The following is a 12,992-nucleotide window of genomic DNA, read 5'->3' on the forward strand; positions in this document are numbered from 1 at the left end:
TTTTCACTTAAAATATTGCAAATTCCTTTTTCAGTTTTATTTTCCATGCAATGAGAAATTGTATTAATGCTTTGTTTTGAAAAGCTCGGGGATTTTAGATGCCTTTAGGGTTTTTAAGTGAAAGTCTGCCATCACTAAACAGTTTTAAAAGGCTTATTTACAGGGTTAGGAGCTTTGAAGCATTCTTTTGTTGGATCTAAGGAGTTTGCAACCTTAAAAAGCATGTTTTTTCTGTGCTGTTGCATATTTCATGAACCTTCTCAGTGTCGAATTACTGTCAGGATACAGACCCTTCACTAAATAACAGCTTGAACTAAAAAAAGCTTTTATTTTGTTGTTGCTATTAATGTTTTATTTGTCCTGTTGAGCCCACCTGAGAAGTTAACTTTAGTACTAACATCAGAACAATTTTCCCACAGCCGAGCCTAGATGAAATGAGAGAGCGATACTGCTGTCAAATGTGCCGTAGCAGTTAACGAACAGGAAGTTAAAGAGGGCAGGCTTTGCTTTGAGCCCACTGGGCTGGTGGAGTGAAGAGTGGGCTTGACTTTCCTGTGTAGGTGCTTGTTGCCATGACGATAGAGCAACCCCCGAGTCACTGCAGCTAAGAGTTGTGGCGCCTGCCTTTAACACCTTCAACTTCTGCTCTCAAAACAAGTATGACATCAGTATGACATCAGAAGAACATACATAATGTTAAAGCTTACGTGTGTTCAAATCAACACACCGTGAGCTATTTTTTAAAGGGGAATTACACCTTTTAAAATGCTCTGCATAATTAAATCATTTAGATATAAACAAAGTCATTTAGAGTGGTGATGGGAAATGCTCCATTATAGAGAAACTTACAGAGTCAGAATTGTTCACAGTGGTGGTGATAGGAACCATATGTCCCTCACAGAAAGCTGTTTCATGAAATGGTTATTAATATATTGTCTGATACCTAAGTCATTGTTTTCTGATAGTTTTGCAATAAGCTTCTGGTACTTTTAAAATGATGGCAGAGAAGTACATGCACAGCGTTGTGCAGCAAACAGTACCAAAGAAAACAAATTATATACTGTCAAACTGTCAAAACCTTGTATCTCCAAAATAGTAACTTCACAAGAGAAGAAAAAACATTCTTAACTTGTAATGGAAGTTAATATAACAGGACTTGTTAATGACCTTTTCTGTTGGTTCATTCATTCATTCATGACATTTTAACCCAATGCAAAGGGTATCTAGAGTTTTCTAATTATGCAAAAAGTAGAAAAAAAGATGAAACAACAACACAGACGATGTGTGTCAGTTCACTGGTTGTTCTGGAGTAAAATCACTACCTCTGTGTTGTGGACATCATGACTGAGTGCAATTTTAATTTGAGTCTATATTATCAAGTTTTAAGTGGGAAGGTTTAACCTAATAACACAGAGCCTGTGAACTGCTTGTAGAAAGTTAGACCAATCAGAAGCAACCAAACAACCATGTGCTGTGACATCAAAACCACAAGAAGACAGAAAAAGTGGAAATGCTGGTGGTCTAAAAAAAACCTTGACTTCAATTTATGAAAAAACGATCACAATTGAAATCGCAGTCACAATACTGGTCAGAAAGCCCACAGAGTTGTGTTCTGATTACAGTCTGAGTCAGAGATGCCTTGTTCTGGTTACTGACACAAAATGTGTTAAAACTGATTCAACACGAAAAGCTAATTAACACCTAATTTTTGACTTCTGTCAGTGGTCTGTTTGCTCGTGTGTTGTCAGATTTTAACCCATTTGAACATCTCTGCTCATCGCAGCCCACTATTTATAAATGTCAGATTACGTCACAGCCCACCCTGTATGAATACAGTATGAGTTGTAAAATTACAGTTTGTGTAAAATTACAAACCTCAGTTTGTGTCAGATGGACTTCTGGGGGAATTCAACCACACTGTTTGGTCGTGTGTGTGGGGGAGTTTCCATCTACTGTAGGTCTCTGCTGTAGGCAGAGGGAAACCTCCGGTGTCGTATTACACTGTGTGAGGGGAAGTGAGGGTGCGTGTGTGTGTATGACTAGTGTTCATCACCTCTCAGTTTCACTCTCGCTGTCTTTAGTGTTGGAGTGTGTTGATTCACGGCTCTCTGTCTTTCTGTCGTTTGTGTGAAATCATTTACAAAGGCTGTCACAGCATTACACCACTTCACTCCAACTGACTTCAACTTAAGGTAGGACAACTCTTCAAATGTAATGTGGTTGTTTATAAGTGATATAGGTAGATACAGGATAGATAACCTGAAATGAATCATTAATCATTTAATTGTTTCCATCATTAATCATTTAATCATTAAAACTTCTCTGTGTTTTGACTTCTGTCTTGTAAAGAGAGAGTGATGAAAGGACTACAGCTAGACGATTCCGCAAGTCGCTTTCGATTTGCTCAGTCATGTTTGGGCCTGGCGGGCTGCTTGTGTATCAGCTACGCTGTCTGGACGCCTCACTGGCTGGACGAGAGGGGACTATGGGTGAATAGGAATGAGTCCAGTCCAGATGATAGTTGGGCAGCGGGACAGGGCATTGAAGGTGAGTGCCTGAGTCCAGCCTCAGAGATCAACGGTGTAATTTTGATGTTTGATGGAGTTTGATTTGGGTAACTTTATTGTTCTCCAAGGGTAAATTCTTTTTCACAGTCTTTGCCAAACGTATGTTTACTCACACATACACTGTTTTAACAAAGTTTTAAACAGTGTGTGTAGGTGCCTAATACTTTTGCATATTACTGTACATTAACCACTAAAGCAGAAGCCATCACCCACAAATAAACAGTAAAATCTAACAAGAATTTTTAGTTTTCAAAAAGCAGCTTATGAGCTGGTTAGAAGAGCACAAGTTTGTCTCCTTGTTGCCTCCAGTCATTGAATAGTTTTTTAAATTCTATGAGCAGCACCTGATATAATTTAACTAAACTAGGACCTTTCTTGAGGAGAGGTCTGGAAGCAAACATATTAACATAAAATGAGTGTTATTTGTAAATATTCTAATATTAATGTTCTTCTTCAAAAACTGGTTCTTCTATGGTATTGCTCCAAAGAACCTTTGCTTTTATAAGAGTGTGGTACATAACTACATGCGTTCTGGTGTTACGAGCAGTGATAAAGTGTCATCCCTTATTGGATGTTCCACTACACAGTTCCCTTAGCTTCCAGGCAACATGTATTTCTCATGTGGAGTCTAATACAATAAATATAGATTAACATTTATAATAAAAATATATGGTAACAATTGTAAATTGAAAGTGTGCTATTATGTTCTGTCTTTTGAAAAGCGCTGTAGGAAAATCAGATGAATGGAAATTCCAGAAGCCGTTTAAAGGAAGGTTAAAGACAAGGTTCAAAGATTTACAGTTGCCGACTTGCTGAACTATGAATTAGTGACAAGAAATCTTTCAGGCCAGTGAAAGAAAGTCTCTTTTAATGAAGTGTCTTATAGAACAGTGGTTTCTTATTGAAGGAGGTGTTGGTGTGAAATGCCTTAGAAAATACATTGGTTGCCATCATTTAGCTGGATATGCACAAAGTTTGCATATCCACTCATGCATAATGAAGTCTGGGTTTTTATGGTAGGTCTGAGCTCAAGCTGACATGCTAAGGCTTGTGCTTCCAGCATTTCCGATGTTTTTCTGTGGGGATGTCCTATTCTTCCCTTCTGCTTTGAGCAAAGGAGAATATTGACTACCAGAGACAAAGGGGTGTTTGTCATTTTCCTGTAAGACAGTTTTGTAGTAAGATTGATTGCTTGTACAATGAAGATTTATTTAGGTTTCTTTAGTCTTGGAATATCTGAATTGTTGTAGAGATATAGTGTCATAACTCTGCCAGTGGGATTTTACAGCATTTGTCAGTATTTAATTATTGTTTGTTTTGGTGTAAACAGGTCTGGGGGCTCAGAGGGTCTTTGCTGCGCTTTCTTTCCTCATGGCCATGAGCTCAGGAGTTCTGTGCCTGATCTTTGCTTTCTGCTGGACGTCTCGGACAGTGCGCTCTTACTCCAACACACGCTCTCTGCTGATGACAGGGCAGGCGCTCTACCCCACCACCCTGCTACTCATCACACTCGCCCCTACAGGTCAGTACTAACACAGCAGATGTCACTGATCACCTTTTTATGCTGTAAATCCCTTTGTGGAAGTAAAACCCTTTAAACTGTTTATTTCCACACTTAAGTAAAAATCAGTTATACATTAGTTACATGGTAGTTACTGAATGTGTTATAGGTGTTATGTAAGTCTTTAAAAGTCCCTTTAAATGGCCAAAGCTTTATTAAACACTTCTATAACCTAAGAACAGCTCAACCAGTTTGCACTGCCATCCCTGTAGTTACTGAATAATTAGCCTTACTATGTGATACACCTGGGATTTTAAGGAGTTAAATGAAAAATCAAATAATAAGCCTGAAGTTTGACCTCTTAAAGAACTTCTACTCTTTACTTTTTTGTACAGCACTCGATGTACACACACATATGCAGAGTGGGCTGCTGAAAGTTTTTATCAGTTGAGTTCAGTTACTGGACGATTTAAAATTGTTTGGAAAAAGAAAAGTCTGATGTAGTATGTAAACATTGTTTACCAAATGTACTGTTCACTCCTCAGTCCATACAGCTCATTTATGGAAGTTGCAAAAACAGCCCATTTTGAATTAACTGTTTTTGTGATGTCATGAACAAACAAATTATTTACAGATATCCACTTACATCAGCTTAGCCCTACCTTTTCTCGTTGAATTTAAAAGGAGTGTTCTGGCCCAAACAGCCATTTTGCACAATATAGGGCAGCCAATTTGAAGAGAGCTCAGCTGTGTGTTTGGTCTAAAATGTACACTAACAAAAACAGTTTGTTTAAATCTAGGGGGTAAAGAGAGGTTAGAAAATGGTCATGTAAAAAAGAATGATGATGGTTCTTGGTACATAAAACCACACAAACTTGATAAGTGGACATCAGTTTTTCATTAAACCCAGGGTTCAATAAGTTTAAATGAAAACTGAGAAAGAATTTCAGACATTATCTCCAGCTATTTGCTTTCCTTGTGCAGTTTTACAAAGAAAATGTTTGGACTATTAGCCCTGCAAAGGTTTTGCCACATTAGCTTTTTCCTTACGGGTGAGGATCATTGTTTACAAGCCCAAATACTGCTCTGAAAGAAGACAAGCAATGTTCTCTTTTCCCTCCAGCTCCTCCAGCTGTCTGTGACTTTCATCCACATCTTTCTGTCTCTCTCTCCACAGGGTTCTTCTTTCTTCTAAGCTGGGCGCTCTTTACCAATCAGCACATTGCCGAAATCCAGGACAACATCACGCGCCTGGGTTCCTCCTATTGGCTGGGCGTGGTGGGCTGGGCTCTGCTGTTGGCCGTCCTGCCGGTTGTGTTTCTAGTGGAGCAGTGTGTGGTGCCGGACGCCCTGCCTGAGATGATGAGAGTAGCTGAGACGTGGTGGAAAGCCCCCGAGGTGGCGTACACTCACTCATTCAGCGAGAGCTGCTACTACAAGGGGGCAAAATTTGACGAGTTCAAGAGGCACCTGTCAGTGCCCTGAGGACGACTGTAGATACACAGGATGAGTCAAATATTGCTACTGTCTCAATATCTGCACCCTCCATCAGCCAGTGGAAGGACTGAGCAGCAGAGGAAGCTTCTAGAAGCCCAGAAGGCTGTGGATGGGTTATTGCACCTTAGCCAGGATCTGTCAGGCCTCGCAGCCTGAAGAACAAATGGACTGAAATTCATTGATGGACGGACATTAAAGGACTGTTCTTTTCCTAATAATTTCTTTCAAACTAATATTGTAAACTACAACACATTAAAGACTAAAAATACTAAATGTTTGCCACCATCAGTGAGCTAAGACTGCACTGCTGTAAGTTGCTGGTGCATGGTGAAAACCCCTGTTGTTATGTTGGATCATTTCCAACCTGCATTCTGAAGTTAATGCAGCCATAGTCTGAGGTGCAAATTTGTACTATGATTAGCCTGCATACATTTAAGGCTACGAATTCATGTGAGCAAGGTTCATGTGAGGACAGATGATTTATTTTTGTTGTAACAGCACCCTCATGTGGTCAATCTGTGTTACAACAATCGCTTATGTACCTACAAACATTAAAGGTGCTCATACTCTTACCGGATCAGCTCAGACTGTGCTTAGATTAAGGTATGGTATTATACTGTTCTGTGTATATACTGTATATACTGTGTATATATGTACACAATTCAACAGCAAGCCAAACTCCATTCAAACAAATACATGGGAGTCAGGATAGCCTCCAAGCTCCAGTGCTTTTTGCCATGTATAGCTAAATTGAGATTAAGGTTCAGTCTTTCTCATGAGCAGGATGACCCCAGACACAGGTTCACATGATGAACTTGCAGCGTATACTGTCATAGTGGTTCCAAAACTGGTTTGCCAGGCTCTGAACTTGGTGCCACTGTTGTTTGTACAAATCTTTTCCTGTGAAGTCTTTTCCTGTGAAGTTTATTGTGTTTATGAAGGCTGAATGTTTGCCTTCTGGGTGAGTAGCATTGCTGGGGTAAGTATCAGTGGTTAGTACATCTGTGGAAACAGAAACAAGCAGTCTTAAGTTAATGATAGCTGACACTTCTGCCATAAGCATGCATAGAACTTCATGGGGGAGGCTGGAGGACTTGGTGCATGTCAGCATAAAATCCAAGATTCTGTGTGCAAAACTAGTCATCCGTTCCCGTACTCCTCCCACGTGTGAAGAGTGTGGTGGTCTGAGTGCAGCCTTGACTGTTGACACATCTCGGAACCATCAACTCATTTGCCACTCTGTGAAACTCAAGCTTGTTGCAAACTCTAATGAAATTAGTTCTGCAATTGGAATGAAACTGCTTAGCTGGACCACGAATGGCAAAGAATCTCTTTATTGCGTTATTGCATTGACTCGATGACCTCAATGTGAACTGCACAAGTGCTCATACAAGTTGAAAGCACCACCCAGCACTTGGTGAAAGCCTGGCCTCCACTTGTGCAGCGTGGAGTAATGGTCCAAGGGCTGAAAACATCCAAGCCAGGGTTGGTCAGCTGCTCTTCTGGCAGGCAACATGGTCAGTCGCTCTTCAGGCAGATTGGACACCTTCTGTCTCTTTGTTCTGCCACAGCAGATGATACAAGAATGCAAAAGACTGTTTATGCATCTTATACCACCGATCAAAAATCCCAAATCTAGCAGCACTAATGGCACCTTCTGTGAATGTTAAGCCTTGATGCTCCACTTTTTCATAATTGTGACATGTAAGTAGTGTAGAAACATGGTGCTTTCCAGGTAGGATGAGGGGATTTTTCTTACCAGTCTCGAGTTCTGATAGTTTCAGACAGTTAGTTCTGTTGAGAGAGACTGATTACAGTACACAGTATTAAAACAGACAGCAGAGACTGGCAGGTCTAGCTATTACAGCCTAGGGAAAGCCAGAAGGTAACAAAGACACAAGGACAACCTAAGATGTCAGCGCCCCTCTGCTTCACCGTCAACAAACTTGAGTCAACACCTGAGAGCAGCAGGAAGTCAGCACCAACACTACCAGTTTACCGTAATACTCTGTCAATGAACTCCCAGATTTGCATATTTTATATACTTTTGAAAAATAATTACCAAAGGCTTGACTAAACAAGTGGGTTTTTAGCCCAGACCTTAAGACTGAGGCTGTGTGTGAGTCCCAAACACTGACTGGAAGGTTATTCCAAAGCTGGGGGGTCTTTGTATTAAAAGGCTCCATCCCTGATGTAACTTTATTAATTCTAGGTTCTAGTAGTAAGCCAGCACCCTGTGATCTAAGTAGGCATGATGGTTCATAATAAGAGATAAGTTCACTCAGGAACTGAGGGGTGAGGTTGTTTAGAGCTTTATACGTCAGTAAAAGAATTTTTGTACTGAATGCGCAAATTAACTGGCAACCAGTGTAGGTTTGATAAAACTAGGCTAATATGGTCAAACTTTCTGGTTCTTGTGAGGACTGTGATGTTCTGGACTAGCTGAAGCTTGTTGAGGCTTTTGCTGTAACATCCAGACAGCAGGGCATTACAGTAATCCAGCCTTGAGGTAATAAATGCGTGAACTAGCTTTTCTGCATCCTGTAGAGACAGTGCATTTCTTAATGTAGCAATATTGCGAAGACAGAGAAAAGCTATTCTACTAATACTGGTCAAGTGCTTTGAAAGACAGATCTATCGTGACACCAAGGTTTTTTACAGATTTACCTGATGCAACTGAGAAACTATTAAGTTTAAGCATTAAATTAGTTAGTTTGTTTCTAGCAGCTTTTGGACCAAGCAGAAGAACCTCCGTTTTGTCTAAGTTGAGTAGGAGAAAATTACTCGACACCCAGTCTTTTATGTCTTTTACACTGTCCTCAGTCTTATTAAGTTGAAGTTTATCATCTGGTTTGGTCGATATGTACCATGGGGTGTCTTCAGCTGTGTTTATTGAGGACAATACCCTATATATATATATATATATATATATATATATATATATATATATATATAGTCACGGATTCTCCCTTTGTCCCTCTCAGTGTGTCTTTCGCCCCCTCTATGGTAGCCATGTGTCTTTTTGTTTTCTTGTGACATGTGCTTTTTGTTGTTGTTCTGTGTCTCCTCCCTGGTCCTGCCCCTTGTTATCTGTTCCACCTGCCTGTAGCTTCACCCCTCATTAGTCCCAGGTGTGTCTCATTTCCCCTCTGTGTATTTATACCCCTGTGTTTGTTTGGTCTTTGTCTTGCATTGTGGATGTTACTCTGTTGGTGTTTCCGCGGCTCTTGGTTTTGTACATCTTGTAGTTTGACTTGAGTTTTCGTCATGGACTTGCCTGTTTTTCAAACTTCTACTCAGTTTCTGGACTCTAACTTTAATTTGAATAAAAGCAACTCGCATTTGCATCCCGCCTCCATGCCTCAAACGTTATATTAGGGGTGGGAATCTCTAGGCACCTCACGATTCGATTACGATTCAGAGGGCTGCGATGCGGTTATAAAACGAGTATCTTGATGCATCTTTTTTTTTATATATAGCATTTATATTTTCTCACTGTGTGAGCTCAAGTTTACTTCCAATATCTTTTATTAATAAAACAAATGGAAGTGATGTGGCAAGTGAACTAGAAGGCTCTCATTCAGTGCTCTTGTTTGGAGCACGAGAAGCTGCTGCTACTCATCTGCGGTAAAATGCGCAGTTACGGTGAAATAGGATCCAGTGGTGATGGATCTCCACGCAGCACATGTTACAGCTATTCTACCCGTTTTTTTTAGTGATTTTATAACTTCGGTTTTGGTCTCGTTGTAGAGACGGGGGGGGTCGCTGTGTCAGTAAAATGTCTTCGAGACGGGACGTGTGCAACATAGCGCGAAAACCCCGTTTCGCAACGACTGAGAACCGGCGTGCAAACTGCAGGTCACACAGCAGCGATGCGTTATTCGCATTTATAAGCAGCGCAGTTGGTTTCCTGGTACGTTAAATCTACAAAGAGAGACTAAAAGTGGCGAAGATGAAGTCGCTTCTCTTTTGAATTCTCCCGTTCCACCTTAAATGGTGCCGCATTTACATTCGGCGCCTCAGTTAGAATTTAAGGTGGAACGGGTAAATGCGAACAAGAAGCTGGAGAATAGGACAAGAAAACAAAACAGTCGAACGCTGAGAGACTTTTAACTGATCAACTTCTGAGGAAAAGTTTTCTGGAGGAGATGGGAGTTAAGCGGCTATAGCTGAGCTAAAGCTTAAAGCAGAGCGAAGTAAATCTGTGTTTTCGTTTATATTGTTTAGTCTATACTAGGACATCAACACATACTGGACATAAAATGTTGTGGCTGCCAAGGTCGTCTGATTTTTGTTGAAAGGACAAAATGGCTCTTCTTAAAATTAGTGTTGTGGCTCCTGATCTAACCAGGCTTTTAATGCAGAGGGAGCCGGTCGGATTCTATCTAAGATTAGTAAAAAAATGTTAAATAGAGTGGTCTGTCGTATCAAATACCACGCTAAGAGCAAGCAGAACCAGCAAAGATACATTTCCTCGGTCAGAGAATAATAAGACATTATTTACAATTTTCACTAGTGCTCTGTACTATGTGAGGCCTAAAAATTGTCATGAATGTGATTCATATGCAAATAAGAACTTTTGTCACAGCTTTTTCCAAAATCTTTTGACCTTATTCTTTTACTTTTCAAGGGAGCTACATTATCTAAAGTAGAACACAAAGCATCCTCCAAGCACTCAGTCATATTATCTAATTTGGTAGGTTCAGGTGGATAGCTGATAGAAACTGATAGATCTGGGAGTTTTCTGATAAAGCTACTAGCTGTGGAGGATGTTATAGTTTGCTAACATGATAGTGTGGCGAAGAACATATATTATGATTAAAGTGAATTTCATGTGAGATTAGTTAATGATCCGACACTGCTGTGCTCTTGGTGAGAATGGCTAAATGTTCTATGTTTACACCAAAGGTCAAAATTAAGAGTGTGCCTGCAGTAATGAGAGGTCCCTTTATATTTTGAGTGAAACCAACAGAGTCTGAGACAGACACAAATGCCTTACTTAATGGATCCTGTTGTTTGTCAAAGTGGATATTAAAATCTCCAACAATTATTATTTTATTCAAGTGCGTTATTAAACTTGATAGAAAGTCAGCAAATTCCTGTAAGAACTCAGAATATGGCCCTGGTAGCCTATAGATTGTAATTAGTGAAAATTAATTCTTATTTGTTCCTTGATCTCTTTTATTAAGAAAAAGAATTTCAAAAGAAGAAACTTTGTAGCCTGCTTTCTGGTTCACGCCTGAAGCTTTTGCATAAAATGTTGCTATAGGTCCACTCTGGCCGCTTAAACAGGGACTATGTACATAATTGTAGCCTGACTTCATTTAGAGCAAAGTATTCATTAAGTCTAATCCACATTTCTGTAAAGCACAGAGTGCCAAAACCATGATCAGTAATAAGTTCATGTACAATGACGGCCTTAGATGTAAGAGATCTTATGTTATCAGTCCTTGTTTCAGACCAAAGGTGCTGTTATTGCAAGTTGGTTTAACTGGTCTAAAATTGATTAGGTCGAGGTAGAGAAAGAGGACTTAAAGGAATGAGCTATATGGATGAGAGATGCGATAGCTCTTTGAATTGTGCTCCAGGAAGAGAATCTTTCAAAATGGCTTCTCTCTTGTGCTGGTGACATAACTTATAACTTGGGGACGAATCTCTCTGTCTACTTCAGGGTCAACCAGCTCATACACATCCTCTGCTGTGCCATAAGCATTGTGAAGTTTGTAGCGAGAGGCTGGACCTGTGAACTATGTGGTGTTGACTGGCTGAGATGCCTGAACAGACCTTGAGGCATGATCAACAGTATTGTGGTCTGTGGGCACATAAAGCCACTGCTCTGGTCGTGTGGACTGACTAGTCCTCTGCATTGTTATGGAGATACACATGGAAGCATCTTGACTCATTGTATATGTATACAAGCACCACCTTACTGTCGATGAAGAAAGTCACTGCATCCAGCTTAAAATCAGTCTCTTGCACTATGAGCTCTGGACTTAGCTTGAGGTGCCAGTCGTGCCTTTCTCAGAGTGAAGCCAACATTGTCTTGGCTGTCTTTGTTTGTTGTCTCAAGATTTGCGACTGCACCTGTGTCCTTTGTGGATGCATCAGAGTAGACACAGATTTCTCTTCTTTTTACAGACAGAGCTTGCTGTGTACATGTGGGGAATATGAAGCTGCTGTAAGTCTTGCAGGGAGTCTCTCCATGCTTTCCACTCACCACATTTGTTTTGCGGCAAGGGCGTGTCCCAGGTCTTATCACTGACTGACACTTGGAAAGTGAACGTACTGGCTGCTACTTCCCAGATTAAAACAAGGCTGCGTTGTGCATAAGCAACTTCTGGCGAGGTCATTGGAAGGAAAAGCCTTCAGTATTTCTGTGCTGTTTGACACAAACTTGTGAAGCCTTAGGTTTGGTTCTGCAAGGATGCTTGTGTCCTCCTGAGTAGATCGATGGCTTCCTTCTCTGTTTGCAGCGAAATGAATCCATCATCCACATAGAACTGGCGCTCCACAAACTGTCTGGTGTTGGAGCCATACTGCTGTTCGCCTTTTGTAGCAGCTCTCCTCAGGCTGTAGATAGCCAGCGCTGGTGAAGGACTATTTCCAAATACATGGACCTTCATCCTAAATTCCATGAGGTCTTTGCTGGGATGAATATCACAAAACCAGAAGAAGCGCAAGTAATCCTGATAGTCGCAATATGAAACTATAAAACATCTGTTCTATGTCCGCTGTCACTGCCACACGATCCTTTCTGAAGCAGTTTAGGACATCCAGGAGACTATTATTCAAGTTTGGCCCAGTAAGGAGGACATTGTTCAGGGAGATGCCATTGTACTGTGCGCTAGAGTTGAATACAACTCTGATTTGATCTGGCTTTTTTGGATGATAAACAACAAATGTTGGCAAATACCAGTAGTCTTTTCCCTCTCTTAGTGGAGGTGCAGGCTTAGCATGATCACTGTTGAATATCTTCTGCATTAAAGTAATGAACCACTCTTTTATCTTAGGTTTTCTTTCCAGGGTGCACCTTAGAGAGGAGAACTGAGTTAAATCGTGTTCTCTATCGTTAGAAAGGGGCTGTCTGGGGCTTCTGAAAAAATGTGGGGCCACCCAGCTCTTTGAGTCCTCTTGGTAGACCTCTTCATCCGTAAGTGTTAAAAAGATATCATCTTTGATAGAAAGAGTGGGCTTCTCATCGCTGCATGCTCTTTTGAAGACAGTGAGCCCAAGTCCATCATCTGATTTGCTCCTCCAGTGGCCTTTGAAAGCATGTGACTCAAGGCTGCAGTTTACACTTTCTTTTAAGTGGACGTGACTGTGGCATGGAGTGAAGAATGATGGCCTTCCATTCTCCAGCACATTCGTCCTGTAGCTGTGCACAGTGGGCTTGTGGACTTTACCTAGGCAAAAATCACCTATGAGAA

At 40.7% G+C, this 12,992-nt stretch overlaps 1 protein-coding gene across 1 annotated transcript; it reads left to right on the plus strand.

Moving 5' to 3' along the window:
• The first annotated feature begins 217 nt into the window (after positions 1-217).
• si:ch211-256a21.4 lies at positions 218-6,796 on the plus strand. Its single transcript, XM_036575899.1, has 4 exons — positions 218-2,192; positions 2,350-2,547; positions 3,898-4,089; positions 5,246-6,796. The coding sequence occupies exons 2-4, from the start codon at positions 2,358-2,360 to the stop codon at positions 5,551-5,553; spliced, it is 690 nt and encodes a 229-aa protein (XP_036431792.1). The 5' UTR covers positions 218-2,192; positions 2,350-2,357; the 3' UTR covers positions 5,554-6,796.
• The last annotated feature ends 6,196 nt before the right edge of the window (positions 6,797-12,992 follow it).

This window comes from Colossoma macropomum, unplaced genomic scaffold (genome assembly GCF_904425465.1).
Source record: "Colossoma macropomum unplaced genomic scaffold, Colossoma_macropomum, whole genome shotgun sequence".
Classification (NCBI taxonomy): Eukaryota; Metazoa; Chordata; class Actinopteri; order Characiformes; family Serrasalmidae; genus Colossoma; species Colossoma macropomum.